Source organism: Solenopsis invicta, chromosome 5 (assembly GCF_016802725.1).
Source record: "Solenopsis invicta isolate M01_SB chromosome 5, UNIL_Sinv_3.0, whole genome shotgun sequence".
Classification (NCBI taxonomy): Eukaryota; Metazoa; Arthropoda; class Insecta; order Hymenoptera; family Formicidae; genus Solenopsis; species Solenopsis invicta.
Window position 1 is genome coordinate 20177259 of NC_052668.1, and position 19707 is coordinate 20196965.

The 19707-nt window shown below is 30.8% G+C and overlaps 2 protein-coding genes across 4 annotated transcripts in view; both read left to right on the plus strand.

Annotated features, from left to right (window-relative positions):
• Nucleotides 1-5868, plus strand: part of LOC105195081 (reticulon-1-A) — a 28687-nt gene extending 22819 nt beyond the window's left edge. For 2 of the 3 annotated variants that reach the window (XM_011160306.3, XM_026133526.2), the window contains 4 exons: nucleotides 2388-2595; nucleotides 2930-3138; nucleotides 3233-3338; nucleotides 3999-5868. In XM_011160306.3, the coding sequence (XP_011158608.2) occupies nucleotides 2388-2595; nucleotides 2930-3138; nucleotides 3233-3338; nucleotides 3999-4053 (578 nt within the window). In that variant the 3' untranslated portion in view covers nucleotides 4054-5868. Of the gene's footprint in view, nucleotides 1-2387; nucleotides 2596-2929; nucleotides 3139-3232; nucleotides 3339-3977 lie in introns of all 3 variants that reach the window. The other variant, XM_039449834.1, reaches the window with a different exon arrangement.
• A 279-nt stretch (nucleotides 5869-6147) lies between these two features.
• Nucleotides 6148-18140, plus strand: LOC105195294 (glycogen phosphorylase). Its single transcript, XM_026133524.2, has 11 exons — nucleotides 6148-7197; nucleotides 11369-11470; nucleotides 12034-12348; nucleotides 12812-12923; nucleotides 13004-13323; nucleotides 14014-14324; nucleotides 14413-14527; nucleotides 14976-15158; nucleotides 15690-16037; nucleotides 16265-16594; nucleotides 17051-18140. Exons 1-11 carry the CDS (start codon nucleotides 6955-6957, stop codon nucleotides 17204-17206), a joined length of 2535 nt encoding a protein of 844 aa, XP_025989309.1. The 5' UTR covers nucleotides 6148-6954; the 3' UTR covers nucleotides 17207-18140.
• The last annotated feature ends 1567 nt before the right edge of the window (nucleotides 18141-19707 follow it).

Here is a 19707-nt window from a genome sequence, read left to right on the forward strand (position 1 = left end):
ATAATAGGAAAAATTGTATTGTATTTGTGATTACGCTCGCTTTAGATATAATTTATGGTGCATTGAGAGAAAAAAGTTGTTACTATTGTTACTGTTATTTATATTATATTGTATACTGTTTAGTATAATAGTATTTAAATCTATATTTAATCAGTTTTGTTAAACTGTACGTAAAGTTGATCGAATAAACCAGCTACCTATGGGAACTCGTTTTAAAACTCTCCAAACCGGTTAATATATCTAACTGTAATATTTTTTACTAGTATAGAATTTACTCGTAATGATAATAGCTACGTTCCCAACATATTACACATTGTGGTATTAACTATCAACGTTCAATCTCATAATTGATGTACAATAATGATATACAATAGTATACAATACTTGATAATCATAATTTTACGTACCTATATATGTATATATTGAACATTGATGTACATTATATTAAAATGATTATATTAAAAAAACAAAAACAAACGTACACTTACAACCATTCATATAAAGTGTTCTGAAAATTTCTGTCTATTTAACGACACATTCTTCAATTAACTTCAAGTCATTCTTTTTTTTATATAAAACGACAATAATAACGTATTAAAAGAAAGAGAAAGGTTTCTCTAAAAAATTAAACTTTGAGATACTTTCACATGAATAAAATATATTTTAGTAGAATTAAATTTGAAGCTCTCAATTATTAAGATATGATGCTATAAGTTGAAAAAAGCAACTAAAATAAAGATCTTTGCTTCTGCTTCAATATAATTATTAAAAAACAATTGATTTAAAAAAAATCTATTATAAAAAGTTTTAATATTCTTATTTTCTGACATAGAGAATTTTTTTGTAAAAAAATAGATACTGAATAAAACGTGATTTTTATAAAATATATATTTGAGAATACACTTTGGTAGAAAGTAAAAATTAAAATTACATAACAGCCATTTTACTTTTCTATAAAATAAACGTGATTTTTATTTATCATCCTTTAATTTTTCTAATAATATATAATATTTTTATTTATTTCTGATATTTGTAATATTAAAAATACATTTAAAAAATAGTGCAACATCAAAGATAATAAAAATTGATTAATATTAATTTTCATTTCAATTGTGAATACTTCTTATCCTGTTTTATCTTATCCACGTTTCGATGCAAAATATTTGATACTTTAATTAAGTCACCACTCTTCGCACTATATTTTTTTTACATATTTTACATTATTGCCAAGCCACATTTTTTTTAACTTATATTGAGAAGTAGCATTAACGCAAATTATATATCTCAAAGATTTTATAAAAAAATTGCAAGATTTCTTGTTTCTAGATATAGATCGCACTGTTGCGTATACTGAAACAATAAACAATAATAAAATTCGCTCGTGTAACTGTAAATATTCACAGTTCTGAAAAATTCTCAAATGTTAAGACAAAATCTTGTTTTGGTTTTGTTCCTTGACCGTATTTTTCTTTTTCTTTTTTTTTTATTTAAGATAATATCATCTTTGTTGTCCAATTCGTCTCAATGCGGTTTTAAAATTTCTTTCATATTTAAAAGAGCTTTAATAAATAAATAATTTATATTTATAAAGCCCGTGTGTGTGTCACAATCATTTTTTTTTTAATCCAAAAGAACCAATTAAAAATATTAGTTTCTCATTATCATAGTCGTTTACTTTTTTATATTTTTCGAAAAAAGTAGAATGAAAACTGTGTTTAATTTTCGATTTTATTTTACTAGAAAATTAAAAATTATACTGAGCTGTACTTATAACGATTATTACAATTTATTAAATTCTAAATGTTGCTCATTATGTATGTGACGTTGGCTTATTTGCAGACACTGAATATTATCTGTACAAATAATATTACTTTGCATTTGCAGATACATAAAGTATCCAAAGTTACAGATATGAAAGAGATCGTCTGCAGAAATAAAATAATCGTCAAGTGATTTGGAAGATGTGTTGAATGGCAAACACCTTTTTAATGATAAAAATTGTCGGATCTTTAGCCTTAATATTCTTTTTAAAGGAATATTTCAACGGTCGTTATCTTTATTGACATCTGAGCAGCGAAAGAAAACTCGTATTAAAAAAAAAGACATGAAATTAATCGAAAGATCTGTAATAATGTAAACAGTAATGTAAATATGTTATGCAATATCGAATTGATACATTTATCATTACCAAGAAAATATTATTTAAACGTGAACTGTACAAGTATGCACATTCTTGTATTAAATAATACATTCTTAATTCGTCGACAATGTTAAATTGAAAAAAATTAGCATTTGAGCAATTGAAATTGTATTCGCAGGATCGTATTAATCCGATTTTCTCTCTCCCTTCTCTTTCGTAAAACGTCTTTATTTGTTTCTGTTTTCAGTGGCAGCTCTAATATATTGGCGCGATCCGAAAAAATCGGGCATCGTATTCGGCACGATACTAGGCGTGCTCCTGTCATTGGCCTATTTCAGTCTGATCAGCGTGCTGGCTTACATGTCGCTTCTCGCCCTTAGCGGAACGATTCTTTTCCGTATTTATAAAACAGTACTTCAAGCAGTCCAGAAGACCTCAGACGGCCATCCATTCAAGTAAGCAATAATGAGAAACCTTTTTAAGAACGCCACGTACATATATCCTTCCGTTTAGTTTGATTTGGCTCTTTTTTTATGGCATATTTTCTAAAAAAAAAAGTTTGTAATTATTGTACATATTGCAAATTGCATAATTTTTTAAAAAGCAACCGTTTTCTTTAATTAATTTATACAAATGTATACGAATAATGTGTAAAAGATTAGCATAATATTTTTAAATATCATAAATGTTGAAACAACTTGCAGTGTTATGTGGGTGAGAAATTTTATCTTGTTACAATATCGGAAAAACTAGACTTTAAATCATCAAACAAACGTGTCTGTATTGCAGGGACATCCTTGATCTCGATCTAGCGTTACCAGCTGAAAAAGTGCACGAAGTCGCAGATGTCGCAGTTGCACACGCTAATGCTGCTGTTAGCGAACTACGCAGACTTTTCCTCGTTGAAGATTTCGTCGATTCTCTTAAGTTTGGCGTTTTGCTGTGGTGTCTCACCTACGTGGGTTCTTGGTTCAACGGCATGACTCTCATTATAATCGGTAAATTTTTCTGCACGTTGCATGGTATCGTGAATCTCTGAATCTCGCGATTGATTGTATAGAATTGATTCATTGATAATACTTAATCTTTCAGGAGTAGTTGCTCTCTTCACGCTGCCTAAGGTTTACGAAACGAACAAGGAGCAGATCGATCAGAATCTGGCCTTGGTGCAGGCGAAGATCAACGAAATTACCGCCAAGTGAGTTGAGCGGAGATTTTCTTTATGAAAAATTTTGCAAAGGACATCTAGAAAATAATGCAACGAGTTTTTTCTTTCTTTATTACACAAAAATATGTCGCATCACATTATCGTAAACCTTCAGTTAAATCTATTTCAATACTTAATTTTCTCTTGTAATTCTGTACAGAAATTCGCTGTTCGCTATACGTATATGATATGTATATTTGCTTTGGTGACAAAAATTGCAATTGATATTATTCTGTGACTTAAAATTCGAATGTTCTAAACAAACATAAATGACTCATACAACATCAGATTCTAGCAATATCGCATCAACTTTACAGTATTTCTGCAATATTATAAAAATGCCCAAGTATTATACTCTGTGCTACGTGGGAACTTAATATTATTTAAAATATTAAAAATCTCTTTTGTGTGCCTTTTCTTAGGGAATTTCCCTGTTAACAGGGAAAATTAAAAATTCACCAAAGATATATTTTTACTTCGTAACGATGTCTAATGAAAAATTTCAATTGAAGCCTTGCAACGTATAAAATATTATTTCTATCCAACGACATTCTGCGAAGAGAGAATAAAGGCGTTGCGTTACTTTTTTGTTGCCTCTCATATGTTTTTCGGTACAACGTTTCTCAAAAGTCGGTTGCTCGATTGTTTTAGAGTGAAGGCGGCAATTCCTCTTGGCAAGAAGGCCGAGCCAACTAAAGAGGAATAAAGGAGAATCATGCGTGGCGACAGTTCAACAGACAGTCGAGACAGCAGAATATAGAAAAGATTAAATTAGAAGCAAAAAGCAAGAGAAACGTGAAAAGTGAGAGAAGAATTTGAGAGCGCGCGTGCGAGCAGACCAATACACGACCAGGAGACTTGTATTATTCATCAAGGATCGAGCCCAGGAATCATGGAGGATGAGAGAGAGAGAGAGAGAGAGAGAGAGAGATTGTTAGCGGTATCTTTATGAACTTGGTGTCGTATTTCCAAAGAGGGATTGATTTTTCAAAGCACAAACAGTCGGCAAAGCCAACCAAATGGCCGTGCACGCGTACATCGACATTCTAATCACAAGAGCAATCTTTATCGGGAAAGTAAACACCGCGAGAAAAAGAAAGAGAAGAGCAACACTTAGTGATTAATTAATCGTTTATTATCACGATAAAAAACGACGCATGTTTCTAGCCAGCAGCAAATGGTGCAATGTGCGCGCGGGGCTGCTTTCGAGGATGGATCAGCCCTCCGTCTCTCCCTTCCTCCTTTTTCGTCGTACTCTTTGACAAATGTGTTTTACGGTCATAAACTTCGTGTTTTTACCTACCCGATAATGTCCTTTGTTTTCCTCTTTGCGAAGAGAGAAAAGAGAGAGAATGAAAAAATAAGAATGAATGCCTGTGAATAGGTGGGAGAGAATGAGCAATAAGGCTGTATGTGATTTATCTTAGTCCCGTCTTCGTCGAAACGTCGTATTTCGATTAGCTTGGATCATTATTTCACGGATTGGACGCCACCGAAACAAAATCGTTTAAACTGCGTCGCGATGAAATGAAAAATGTAATGAGAAATGGGGGTGTCGAAAGATAGTAATACTTTAAGGATTAATGGACAAGAAAAGGGAACGAATATGAGATATATCTAGCATATAAATAGAATCGTTTATCCCTCAACGGTAGAGATTTTAAGTCCCATACAGTACGGAACATTCCAGCAATATTGCATTGCTGGAATGTTATGTATTCTGTGGTGTATGAGTAATTATCTAATTTATGGCGATATCCCCCATCGTCTCGATGTTTTAAGTTGTTGTGTTTGGGAGAACTGAATGAAGATTTAATGACGAATTAAATTATGCAAAAGTATATATATATGTATATACATATATATGCATACATATATATACATATATATATACATATATACGTTATATATAATATATTGTATCTGTCTCAATGACGTTGACGTTTGCATAATATTATTGCTACCGCATCATTAATTGTAATTATACCGTTATGTACGCACACGCATATATATATAAACACACACACGCACACGCGCACGCACGCACGCACGCACACACACACACACACACACACACACACACACACACACACACACACACACACACACACACACACACACACACACGTATGTATGTATGTATGTATGTATGTATGCATATATGTATGCATACGTCGCATATCGCTTGTGTGCATATGTATATGTGTACACAAACGCGCGCGCGCATGGTGTGTGTGTGTGTGTGTATATATATATATATATGAAAAGGACGGTTATTATCGAAGAAAATGCGATTCCAAGTGATAACAAGGCACGGAATATATTGAACAGTGAACGATAAAGATGCAACTTTATATCATAATATCTATAGTTATCGAGAACACGTGTTTTTATCGGGACCGACATGGCAAAATGTTAAGAATGTGAATTGTAATATGCGTAATATGCTTCTTGTCGTTTTTCATTATTGCATCTGCATCCGCATCCGCATTAATTTATAAATAAATGATATTAAATAAAATAATCGTGGTTATTTTTTTACATTTAGCCTGTATCTTCTGCATCTTTTTTGAGATATTTTTTTCAATAAATACACAATCCGAGATAATTTGTAAATTATTTTAGTTTAATATAATAATAGTAAGATTTTTAGTTTCGAGTTATTGCGTAGATAATTTAAGAACTTGTATTTTTCATGAAAGTTATATACATTTCTCATTAATGGTAACTCGATCGTCTAACAAACATTCCTTTATTGAAATTAATCCAAAATTATTGACAATTAAAAACCATATTTTTTCATATGTGAAATTATTTCTCTTTTCTAAAAATTTTCTGATGAAATAAAAATTGATTTTTACAAGTAAAAATTTGACATTACGTTACCTGATAATTGTAAACTATAAAACACAGAAAATAATTTAGAAGAGTTTTCAATTGGTGAAACTAAATATATCATATTGTGTATTTAAATATTCGAATTAGTAAAATATATAACTATTAGTTAAAGGTCCAAAATCTTGGAAATCTCAAATTCATACACACACACACACACACGGAGAGAGAGAGAGAGAGAGAGAGAAATTAAAAACAAACATTTGTTCTTGATGTAAGGCTTATTCTTTTTCCATACTCCAGGACCGAACTTCTTGCATGGTTCACCTTTCCTCTTTTTCTTCACATTGAAGAAAAAAAAGAAAAGAAAAACCATGCAAAAAGTTCTAGAATGTGAAGAAAGAACAAACCTATAACCTTGACTCAATTCCAATATAATTTTCAACCAAATTTGTATAATAACTTTCAGACATCTTTTCAGAAAGACATTTAAACTTGAAGATGTCCTTTGATAAAGTCTAAAGACATCTCAACTCAATTTCAATACGCATGTCTTCTCGCAGAAATAAAATCTGTTGAAACTTTTGCCGCCGTGCATACGTAAGCATATGCTCGTACGCATGCGTCACCTTGGAGCAAGGTGACCACTACCTCTTGCACTGGCAGCGCTCATCATTCGCCTTTGGCGAGCCGCTTGTGTCACTTCTTACCAGTCGGTTGTGCGTTATAATATTGCAGCTTGTAATCTTTGCCAATTAAAATCCAAATCGTCATGTCAATACCGAACAGCGATCATGAGAAAAGGAAGCAGATCTCGGTGCGTGGCATCGTTGACGTCGAGAACGTCGGAAACTTTAAGAAGACCTTCAACAGGCATCTCCACTACACCCTAGTGAAGGATCGCAATGTCGCCACGAGCCGCGATTACTATTTCGCCCTGGCTCATAGCGTCAAGGACAATCTCGTGTCACGATGGATTCGCACTCAACAGTACTATTACGAGAAAGATCCCAAGGTATCCATTTACATCTCGCATATAACACTGAAAAACAATACTGGAACACCGTCACCGTTGGTTGTTATTAATTTTACGCTGCTGATACATGACAAATATGTTAATAACAATTCTTACATTATCTTAGCTCTAATTTTCATAATGTACTGGTCGATAGTTTTTACATGAAGATTTGTATTCTACTCTATTTTGCAATGTATTTTCGTGTAACAAGTTTCCCGTTTGTTGCTATTAATTTGATATAAGTGCATTGCCTCTAAGTTACTATATTTGTTTAAAAAAGAGACTTCCAATTTTACTTATCATATTGTCGGACACGTATGCCATGTATACTTATTTATAATAAATTATTGGAAATTTCATACTAATAAGTTCTGTATGGTATTATTCTTCAATTGCCTAGGAAATTCAGTTTCCTTTCTGTTGCCTTCAAATAACCTTGTACAAAGGCATTAGCGTTTCTGTTATAACAATGTGATTGCAACCCAAGGGAATAAACTTGTAATTTGAAGCATTTCTCTTTTTGTGTAAAGAATACTTTACTATCTGGATTAATAAATCACACACACACACACACACACACACACACACACACACACACACACACACACACACACACACATATAAAAGTATGAAAAACATTACTTAGTTTTAGTTTAAGAAATACATAATATATTATACCTTCAGATTTCTATATCTCCAAAACGACAAATTATAACGAAAAATTATACGAAATAAAATGCATTATAAAGTTAAAAGTTGATAATTTCGCGTGGCATTAATCAAAGTTAATTATAAAAAAATTTGTTGCTGGTGTTAAACTATAAATATCTTGAAAATTTTTTCGTTTTTTTTTTTTAATTAAAAACTGATAGTTAAATTTGAACAAAATATTTGTGTTTAACAGGTAAAAATATATCTAATAAAATGATCAAACACATTCGCGCGCATGAATACTCATACAGTACAAAACATTTATCACAAACATTTATAAATATTCTGAAAATTTATTTAAAAAAAATATGTTAAAATTTTACAGAAATTTTTATAAAGATTTTGGAATATATAATGCAAAAATCATTACTACAATATATAAAATATATTTTAAAAATGTATTAAAAAAATATGTTTTATTTACATATGTATTCATATATAAATACTTATTATAAAAATATATATATTTAAAATCTTCCTTTTAATCTTCCTTATAAATATGTTAAAAATATTTTATAAATATTTTGTTATTTAAACTATCTTTGAAAAGTCAAATTTTGTTGTCTAGTGTAATTAACGTCTTCAAAGCTTTATAATTTCAACAAGTTTCAACAAGCATCTCATTATCACGATCATACAACAAATCTCTTTACTTACTGTCTCTCTGTTTTTATACTCTCATTGACAATATTTTGCATTACATGAAATTTTCTGTATTTATAAAGTCAAAAATTATATAAAAATGATTTGAAGAAATGAATTGTTCGATATTCGTCCAAATAATACCCAAGAAAATTGCACCAGCAATTTTTATTCTATTTCTGCAAATGTTACGTCAGATTTATATATAACGAAAAATAAAGAGATAACATCTATATCCATAATTTTTCAAGCAAAATTGATCTAAGACCTAAGAGAATCTACAGGCTTAAGGCAATTTTATTTATCGTTTGATAAATTTTTCAAATGTGTTGACTGTTTACACCTACAGGATACAGACTTTCTAGAGATTTAAAAACTTTTTTATCCTGCAATCAAACAAAATGCTTGAAAAAACTGTCATACAATAACTGAAATAGAACTGAATCCTTATGCAGAAATTCTAAATAACCTTGGAGATTCAATATTGTTTGCTGCATTTTGCATATCTCAGAGATATTTCGCAATCATACGCGAATAGGAAGTCATTATAGTTCACAAGTCGATTATAATTCTTTAAGAAGTTAAAGTCAGAGCATACGGCAAGAAACTATACCGGATAAGGCAATTATGTGCGTAACAGACTATTATTTTATCAGTAATACTCACACATGTAACCTCTGCGTATACGTATCTGGAGAATTTTTATAAGAATTCAGATAAGGGCCGCGTCTTGCATAATAAAGATTTAATAATGACTTGAAATGCATACGTAAACAAAATATGCGTCGTTTTTCAATGATCTTTTTTTAAGACCTTTGTACACGCAATATCATTAATCCATTGATATGAAGGAATTTAAATATATAAATATGCGTAAGAAAAATATACGGTCTGCAATACTTTTCTTTCACATCGATCGAATTATCTCTGTTCTGTGCATAAAAATGTTAAAATATACACATATCAGATATTTTACATATTACATCAAAACGTATCAAAATGTCTCATAAACTATTTTTTAATAAATTGGATACTCTTATACGTATAATATACATATGTGAGACTGATGTATCATTTTGTGGAAACTTGTTAAGGGAATTCTTTCTTCATGAAATTAATTGATCTTTAGATACAGAGATACAATGGCTATATTTACGAGTTATAGTATCGAGCGACCTCGTACGAATTCTGTTTCATTTTGAAATGAAGATGCTGCGACAGTATTTTTATTTGCACGGCCATTGTTGCACAGGAACTATTTATGCTATTTGACTTTGTGTCATAAATGGCAATATAATAAAATAACATTAATTCATATGTCATTAATTTAGTATCGCGCTTATAGCGAAGAGATTCAAGAAATCGAAATAATTCTAGGGATGCTAGCGATGTCCAAGGGAAAAAAGGGGGAAAAATGGCTTTTTTCACAAAAAAAAGTGGCAAAAGGGACGATAAATAAAATACATGGTAGTATCGTTTAATTATTACTTTGATCGAATTCAATACAATTCTTTGGTGTCATATTTCATCTAAAAAAAAAAAAAATAAAATAAAATAAAAATTGATAAATCATTTTAACAAAATAAAATAACTCTTATTATATATTACAAAAATAAACATTTACGTTTTCACTAAGCAGAATTATTAGGTACGTGCATATCATTGTTAGAAACAGTATCACTCTCAATTTGAGCTTTCTTAAAAAAATTAGTTATAAGAGCAGTTTTATATGTCTCTTTAATTTTTTTATATAATGACTCAACCTGAGAATTATCTAAATTTGATTTTATTGCCCGAGTCGCTTCAAGCAATCCGTGAGCAGTTTGTAATTTTTGAAAGTCTTTTTCCTTTAGAGCACTTTTAAGCTTATTAATTCCCTCTTCAAGTAGTTTTTCTGTAGCCTTTATATTGTTATTATTTTTTTGTTTCACGTCTTTATATTGAGTCTCAAGTACAGAAATGTCATTTCTCCTTTTTATCTGGTCTTTCATAAGCTGTTCCTGCATTTTCTTTTCTTTCTCTTTCTGCTTTTCTTCTCTTTCTTTTTCAGCTTTCATTTTTCTTTGTTTTGTTCTTCTAAATAGGCTTTGTACCTACTGTGTGCTAGACGTCCTATTGTAATAAGTTATTTCGTGATGAGAACTCAATCTTGTTATGTTTTTTCAAATCATCCTAAATTATTATTATTCCGGCATTGAGTACACAACGCCGGAATGATAAAATTTTATTGACACAAAGGCTCTTTCTTCTGTTAATTGATTACCAGAATCACTAAAACGCCTCTCTACATCAGCACTACCATGGTACGAGACTCAAACTAGCTTTCACAATTTTCATTATCAATGGAAATTTCGGTTCTCCCATCAAAATTTTTTCCCAGTAACGATCTATTCGCTCGTGTTCAGCAAGAGCTGGCATATCTTCAAACTGAAGAATAAGCCATTCATCTGAGAGATGAACCTCAAAAATCCCTAGTGGAAAGACTCGATTGATGTTTGCAATACCAGAACTAGTTTCGGGTTTCTTCAACTTATGAGATTGAAGAAATTAAAAATGTTTAGCTGTCTCAAATTTTAAAATAGATTTTGACAATAGATGTTCAGCAACTGCTTTGTAATGCTGTTGAATATTATTGAGATTTCAGCTTATGAATAATAAAAAAAAAGAGAAAAGTGATCAAATTTGAAACAAAGAGACTCGCTGGCATCTCTATAATTCTTGTTTGAATTTATAACATTGATTCTTTGTACGATATAATATGATTAAATGGTGATTTCTATTTCCGTTTTACTGTAAATCTTGTTTTTTCTTGTAGAGAGTGTATTATCTGTCCTTGGAATATTATATGGGAAGATCGCTACAAAATACGATGATCAATTTAGGAATACAGGGAGCCTGCGACGAAGCTATGTATCAGGCAAGTATATTTTACTTAATTAAGTAAAATATGGAAATAATAAAAAACATAAAAAAATAACACATTAAAAAATCAATTTTTTTTATCTCCACATTTCATAAAAATACTTGTTAACTGGACTACATTTACTACAACTAAATTAAATTTCTTTAATTTAAGTATTTACTTATTTAAGTTAAATATTTAATACTTGAATCGAAGTTCAAGTATATGGAAAACGTTTTTTTTTTATTATATATTATATATTTTTTAATGACAATGATTGTTACAAAAATCTGTGAAAAATTATATATTTCCAAAAATAGAAAATAGAAAAAAATTATTCACAAATTATTTTTTTCAAATGTTTCGAATTTTACAAACATTTCGGATATTTTACTTGTATATTGTAATTAGAATTCAAATGTTTAACATTAAACTCCGGGGAATTTCACTTTTTTTTTTTTTTTTTTTTTTACATGGAGTAGTTCTTTGCTATTATTCTTTACCTTTGCTTAGGAAACAGTAGATATCATCCTAGTTAGCTTATAGAATTGTGACCACTTTTCATTCATTTTTCACAGATGGGTTTAGATATAGAAGAACTGGAAGAACTCGAGGAAGATGCCGGACTCGGCAATGGAGGACTTGGTCGTCTAGCTGCTTGCTTTTTGGACAGTATGGCCACGTTAGGTTTAGCGGCTTACGGATACGGTATACGTTACGAGTACGGTATATTCGCACAGAAAATAAAGAACGGCGAGCAGATAGAGGAGCCCGACGACTGGCTCAGATATGGCAACCCCTGGGAGAAAGCTCGGCCAGAATTCATGCTGCCGGTGAACTTTTATGGCCACGTGATTGACACCCCGGAGGGAAAAAAGTGGGTGAATACGCAGGTAATAAATCATTTTAATGATTACTGTGGAATGTGTTCCAAAAAGCTGCCAAATGTTACTTTTACAGTCAATTTGGATCGGTTTTTCTTTTTCAAAGAAAACGCCGAGTCATTTATAGTTTTTGAACAAGTAAATGGAAAATTAAAATTAAAAATTTTGCGAGAGAAAAATATGACAAAGTTACATGTAGTTTATTTCAACAGAATTTTAATTCAAAACTTGTTTATAAAAATGTATAAAATAAGACAGAAAATAATAAAATACTTTCTCAATATAAAAAATATTATCTCTAAATTTTTTAGATGTGAGAGAGAGAGAGAGAGAGAGAGAGAGAGAGAGAGAGCAAGAGCTGTTGTGATTTAAAAAAATGTTGGATAATTTTTAATAAATTTTGGGACACTCTATATAAATAATCTAATATAATGATTAATTATGCTACTTTATTTAATATTTCTTGCGATAGGTCATTTTTGCCATGCCTTATGATAGTCCAATTCCCGGTTACAAGAATAATGTTGTTAATACATTAAGGCTGTGGTCCGCAAAATCACCCACAGAATTTAATTTGAAATTCTGTAAGTATCGAATCGCGCAGTAAGTTTCTGCGATACGACAGTTTTTGCCATATGCTACTAACTTTTAAATACTTTTTCAGTTAACGACGGTGACTATATACAAGCTGTGATTGATCGTAATCTGGCGGAGAATATCTCCAGAGTTCTTTATCCCAATGACAATTTCTTCGAAGGCAAGGAGCTTAGGTTGAAGCAAGAATATTTTATGGTAGCCGCTACTCTGCAAGACATTATCCGAAGATACAAGTCTAGCAAATTCGGTTCGAGGGAGCATCATAGAACAGACTTCGCAGCTTTCCCCGATAAAGTAGCTATTCAACTCAACGACACGCATCCTTCTCTAGCTATTCCCGAGCTAATGAGAATCCTCATCGATGTCGAAAAACTTTCTTGGAAAGAGGTGTGTTTGTTATATAAGAACATTATCTTCACATATACAATCGCTCAAAAGTTTTAGCACGCTTGGTAGTATCTAGTATCTTACGAATAGTTAAGTCTCGGTGAAAAAAAAAACTCATAAAAAAAATCAAATCATAAAATTATATTTAAGATACTTTTTTTTTCCTTCCAAAAATGCATCTCAAAGGAGAAAGATAGAATTTTGAATCTGTCTTTTAGTTTCGTCTCTTTGATATTTTGTTTTCAATTTGTTTACATAAAATTGAAAACTTGTATTTTTTTCATTTTAAAATGCTATAGCTTGATAAAACATCTTCAAATAAAAATTTACAAAAAATTAAATTTATTATTTAAAAAAGGCTTTCTATTTCTTCATTATGCTAATTAATTTATACAGCTATAATACTTTTTACGTATTCAAAATTTTTAAGGTATTGAAAGCTTCAAAGACTTAAAAGCTTTTGTGTTTTAAATATTTGCAATTATTCAAGATGATTATCATAGTACGTCCATCATAATTTGATATGAATTTATTTTGTTTACTATTGACGACAAACTTTTTTTTTTGATTCCCGACTTTTATCTAATTGTACATTTAATAGTACACTTGACATTGTTACAGTAACAGAATAAATACGTCTTTGTCATATGCATAAAACTTAAGACTATTTTGGAATACCTTAACTTTTAGGCTTGGAACATTACGACGCGTACATGCGCTTATACAAATCATACGGTTCTTCCCGAAGCATTAGAGAGATGGCCCACCAGTATGTTGGAGAGCATTCTCCCGAGACATCTGCAAATCATTTACGAGATAAATCATCTACACCTTCAAGCGGTAGGAGCCAAATGGCCTGGCAATGTAGATCGCATTCGTCGAATGTCCTTAATAGAAGAGGAAGGCGAAAAGAGAGTCAATATGGCTCATCTATCGATTGTCGGTAGTCATGTTATAAACGGAGTCGCTCGCCTCCATTCAGAAATTCTCAAAGAGAGTGTGTACGTAAAAGTTTTTTCATGAAAATTAACAATGCTTTGAGAAAATTGATTGAAAATTGGAATCTTTAATTTGTTCTTTTTTCATTAGCTTCCGAGACTTTTATGAATTAACACCAGAGAAATTTCAAAACAAGACGAACGGTATCACACCAAGAAGATGGCTACTGCTTTGCAATCCAAATCTGTCCGATATAATCGAAGAGGTGAATATATTCACATAAACATGTAATGTTATTTTAGTAACTATAACTTGCATATCCCAATAAAAGTTTTTTTTAGAAGAGCTTCTACATAAATTTTACAACTTTTCATGTGTTCTGTATAATTTTATAACTCTTAAAAAAACTTGTTAGACCTTTTACATTACTGGGAACACTTTTCAGTGCTAACAAGGCTACATCTTCTTTTTTTAGAATTCTTTACACATGTAAATTCTGAATTTTAAGATTTTTCATTCTATAATTCCTGAACAAAAATCTATAAAATCTAAAGAAGTTTAAATTACTTATTAAGATGTTTTTAATTATTTATAATTTTGAAATATGAAAAATTCTGAAAAATATAATACAAGCATTTTTTTCATCAAGATATCTTTTATATACGAGTATACGTGTCCGTGTATAATTTTATGATTTTTCGTATAATTCATAGAAAATCGGTAGCGAATGGACAGTTCATCTGGAACAATTGGAACAATTAAAGAAGTGGGCAAAAGATCCGGTATTCCAACGTAACGTTGTCAAAATCAAACAGGAAAACAAATTGCGATTAGCTCAAATATTAGAAAAAGAATATGGTGTTCAAATTAATCCAGCATCTATATTTGATATCCAGGTAAACAAAAGACAATAAAGAGGCTTCCCTCTAAATATCGTTTCATGTCCTTTTCCATTACAACAGGACTTTAATTTTTAATCAATTGATCTTTCAGTAAAAACATCGAAACATTCATTATTCATTTTTAAATAATTAACAATTAAAAATATAAAACGTTAACAAATAAATTTTAAGGTGTTAAAAGATAATACTACCGTTTTTAGTTACATAATTTCAATGGGACTTTTTTTAATTTATAAGATTTTATAAAAATTTATAAGATTTTTGTTATGCAATATAAAATGTTAAAAAATTTTTTAAATATAGGTTACAACGTGATATTTTTGTTAAAGACAAATCGTTTTCAAATTGATCAAAGAAGCTGTAATAAAATCGTAAGAATACGTTGATTTTTTTAACTGCTCTATATAATATTGTACATAATGGCACATGACTGCAGTATATATACAGTGACGTATTCATATGGTTTAATTCAGGAAATTTTGGAATAAAATGGTACGGAATTGAATTGTGATATTTTATTGACAGGTGAAACGTATACACGAGTACAAGCGACAATTGTTGAATTGCTTACATGTCATTACTTTGTACAATCGAATAAAAAAGGATCCGTCCGGTCATTTTGTTCCACGTACCGTAATGATAGGCGGTAAGGCAGCGCCGGGTTATCATCTAGCGAAGAAGATTATCAAGCTTATTTGCAGTGTCGCTAATGTCGTCAATAATGATCCGATTATCGGCGACAAACTCAAATTAATCTTTCTTGAAAATTATCGAGTAACCTTGGCTGAAAAGATCATACCAGCAGCGGATCTGAGCGAGCAAATTTCGACCGCTGGCACCGAAGCGTCTGGCACCGGCAACATGAAGTTCATGGTCAGTTTAGTATTTGACAATGAACATAAAATTGAAATTGTCCATTTGTTCAGCGAAATAATAAAATAATCTTAATGATAAATTTATTTGACAAACACAAAGTCACGAATAATCTTAATTGTTTCCTGCTGTCTTATTTAATTTATTAATATGTTTGATTGTAATTATAATTATTCTTGTTATAAAACTGGGTTTATCCGTATAATAGAATTTTGCTTTTTTTCCAGTTGAACGGTGCGTTAACCATTGGTACCTTGGATGGTGCAAATGTAGAAATGGCGGAGGAAATGGGTAACGAAAATATTTTCATTTTCGGTATGACGGTAGAGGAAGTGGAGGCTTTGAAAAAAAGAGGCTACAATGCATATGATTATTATAACAAACTACCGGAAGCTAAACAGTGTATCGATCAAATCCAAGAAGGATTCTTTAGCCCAAACAATCCCGATGAATTCCGAGATATCGCTGATGTGTTGCTCAAATGGGATAGATTCCTACTTTTGGCTGATTACGAGAGTTATATAAACATGCAGGATTATGTCAGTAAAGTCTATCAGGTAATTGTTTCTTAAAAATTTTTGTAAGTTTTTTATAAATAAAAGTTCATGTGAAAGTTAATTACTATTAACTTTAATTCTAATTAAATTTCACGTAAGCTTATATTTATCAAAAATTTAACAAGAAAATTTACATAATTTTATATAAAAATAAGGATAAATTATTTAGAGAAAAAGATTTTGAAAAGAATTCAAATCACACTTTTTCTTTATATAAAATAATGCACTTTAATTATAATTGTTGCTGAAGTAGTTAATAGTTTTTTTTTTAATAACATAAAGGAGTTTTGTTTTTATACATTACATTTTTTTTCTCTTATTCTACATCTTTTTTTTCACACAGTTTTTTTTTGTTATGCAATCTTAATAGACTTATTTAATTATCTTATCAGTTTTCTTAAATTTAATAATTCGATAAGATCTCCGTGGTACACAATCGCTTGTTAATTGTTTTAGGATGAGAATAAGTGGGTAGAGATGGCTATTCATAACATAGCATCGTCGGGGAAATTCTCATCGGATCGTACAATTGCGGAATACGCACGCGAGATTTGGGGCGTCGAACCGAATTGGCAGAAACTCCCGGATCCACATGAGCCTCGAGATATTTAAGCAAATCACGCCATGACTTTTTTTCCATAAAATATTTCAATACTCGTCCGTTATCTTTTGTGTTACTAACAATCTCCTCTTGTCATGAACGATGTTCATGAGGATAACCAACGCCACAATTATCACAATTGTACAAAACAGTAGGAATTATTAGATGTAAGAAGTATACATTTTGATTATCTCTTACAATGTTCTATAAATATTTGTTTAAAAAAAAACGAGGACTTTTTAAATGTTACCTAAAAATGTGGCGCAGGTACTAAAATTTTTTTATATTAAGCTTTTTCATGACGGTGAAACTACACAATGTTACTCGAATTATTAAAGTATTTTTCTTCTTTCTACGTATAAAATTAAAAGAAAGATTTATTGCATAACGTAACGTTTGTCTAGATTAACACAACGTCTTTTCCAATTATCATAATTTGATGAGTGAAAATTTTATGAATTAAATTATAAATTAAATTAGTTGTGAATTAAAATTGAAGATTGGATGAGTTTATATGACACGATATACCATGTTACAATACACATTCGGATGCTAGAGGTAATTTGAATATAATTTTATTTAAATTTAATTTTTATTGGCAACATCTATATTTTAGTATACAGAAATTCTTTTACATAATGGCAATTAAATGGTCAAAATTAATAAAAATACTATTTGTGTTAATCTAAAAGGAATTTTTTTTTAAGTTATGATTTTACGATATGACGTTACAAATTTTCCTGCAACATGTCTTCCGTACGAGATGATTACACAAATATAAATAATATATAAATAATATATTTCGGATATTAACTCATCTCTAATTACGTTCGATTTATTTGCAATCGTGTATAACTTTTTTTAAAAATAATGGATGAAAACGCTTTTTCAAATGTAACATATTCTTAATCTCTATAAGTAAAAATAAAGGAATTCAATGAATCATCTGATTGTCTCATCTTCAATATTAATGATAGAGATATATATATTTTCTATTTTATTAGATTTTCTGCACATTAATTATCTCGTGGCATAGTGCTTATAAGCACTTACATAATGTTTAAAAAATACATATTATAAAGGATATTGTAATTTGTTGAAAATAAAAAAGAATCGGTGATGAATATTTTTGGATATGTGTGTTTTAGAAAACATATAATTTTAAGAAAAAATTTCTCAACGTAAAGTTTTTTCAAAGTAAAATTATTTTACGTTGACTAAATACACTCGACTGCAAAAGTAAAGCATCATCTACGTGTTCTGACTCCGAAAAATAGGCAAAATTCAAGAGAGTGTAACTTTGTCAAAAATGATTGTAAAAAAATGTTCAAAAAAGCATTTTAAAGCTTGAAATCTCCAATTTCAAGATTGATAATTCATTCAACGATTTACAGATTGTTTACTATAGCTGGTAGCTATACTGGTAGCTATTACCAGGGAGGAACCTGATAGCGGCCATGGCGGCATTTTTCCTATAACGCTCGAATTCCCGGCACACTAACGACTTACTTTATAACGTATAACTTTATTACATATTTAGAAAAGAGAGAGTAACATTATTTTACGGTGACACCAAATACATTCGACAGCAAAATTAAAGCATTATCTATCCTGACTGACCCCCCAAAATAGGCGAAATTCAAGAGAATGTAACTTTGTCAAAAATAATCGTAAAAAAAGTTCATAAAAACATTTTAAAATTTGAAATCTTTAGTTTTAAAATTGATAATTTATTAAACGACTTACAGATTGTTTACGAAGTTACGCGGATTCAAATGGAGACGCATTAATTTTCAAAATTTTTTACAAACTTTGCAAAGTTCCACGGCGAGAAATAAAAATTGCTTGCAAATACGGTTTACAGCATTCGAAAGCGCAAATCTTTATCTTTAATTTGCGTATTTGTTGAGCGCTGTACGATTTTTTATCACCAAGTTATTCAACACAGAAACAACAATAATCTGGGTTAAATGCCCCACTCGGTTCGTTGACCGCGCAAGGTGCGGCACGCCGCACGCCGCACGCCATCTGACCGGCATCCCCACTCTTCTCGGTCGCTCGGTCATTCGCACTACTCGAGGTGCACGTAGTCGCGCGCGGCGTGTCGCACCGTGCGAGGTCAACAACCCCAGTGGGACATTTAATCGAGACGGCGCGCGGCGCGGCATGCTCGTGATGCGAAGTCTCTCTCGCTGCGCGAAACTATTGTTGTTTCAGTGTTGAATAACTTGGTAATAAAAAATCGTACAGCGCTCAACAAATACGCAAATTAAAGATAAAGATTCGCGTTTTCAAATGCTGTAAACCGCGTTTGCGAGCAATTTTTATTTCCCGTCGTAGAGCTTTGCAAAGTTTGTAAAAAATTTTCAGATTTGACGCATCCCCATTTGAATCAGCGTAACTTCGTAAACAATCTGTAAATCGTTTAATAAATTATCAATCTCGGAATTAAAGATTTCAAGCTTTAAAATGCTTTTATAAACTTTCTTTACGATCATTTTTAACAAAGTTA

Coding starts and splice junctions, on each gene's coding strand:
- LOC105195294 (XM_026133524.2), top strand. CDS start 6,955: ATGTCAATACCGAACAGCGATCATGAGAAAAGGAAGCAGATCTCGGTG. Junction 7,198..11,368: donor ATTACGAGAAAGATCCCAAG/GTATCCATTTAC, acceptor TTTTTCTTGTAG/AGAGTGTATTATCTGTCCTT. Junction 12,924..13,003: donor AGAATTTAATTTGAAATTCT/GTAAGTATCGAA, acceptor ATACTTTTTCAG/TTAACGACGGTGACTATATA.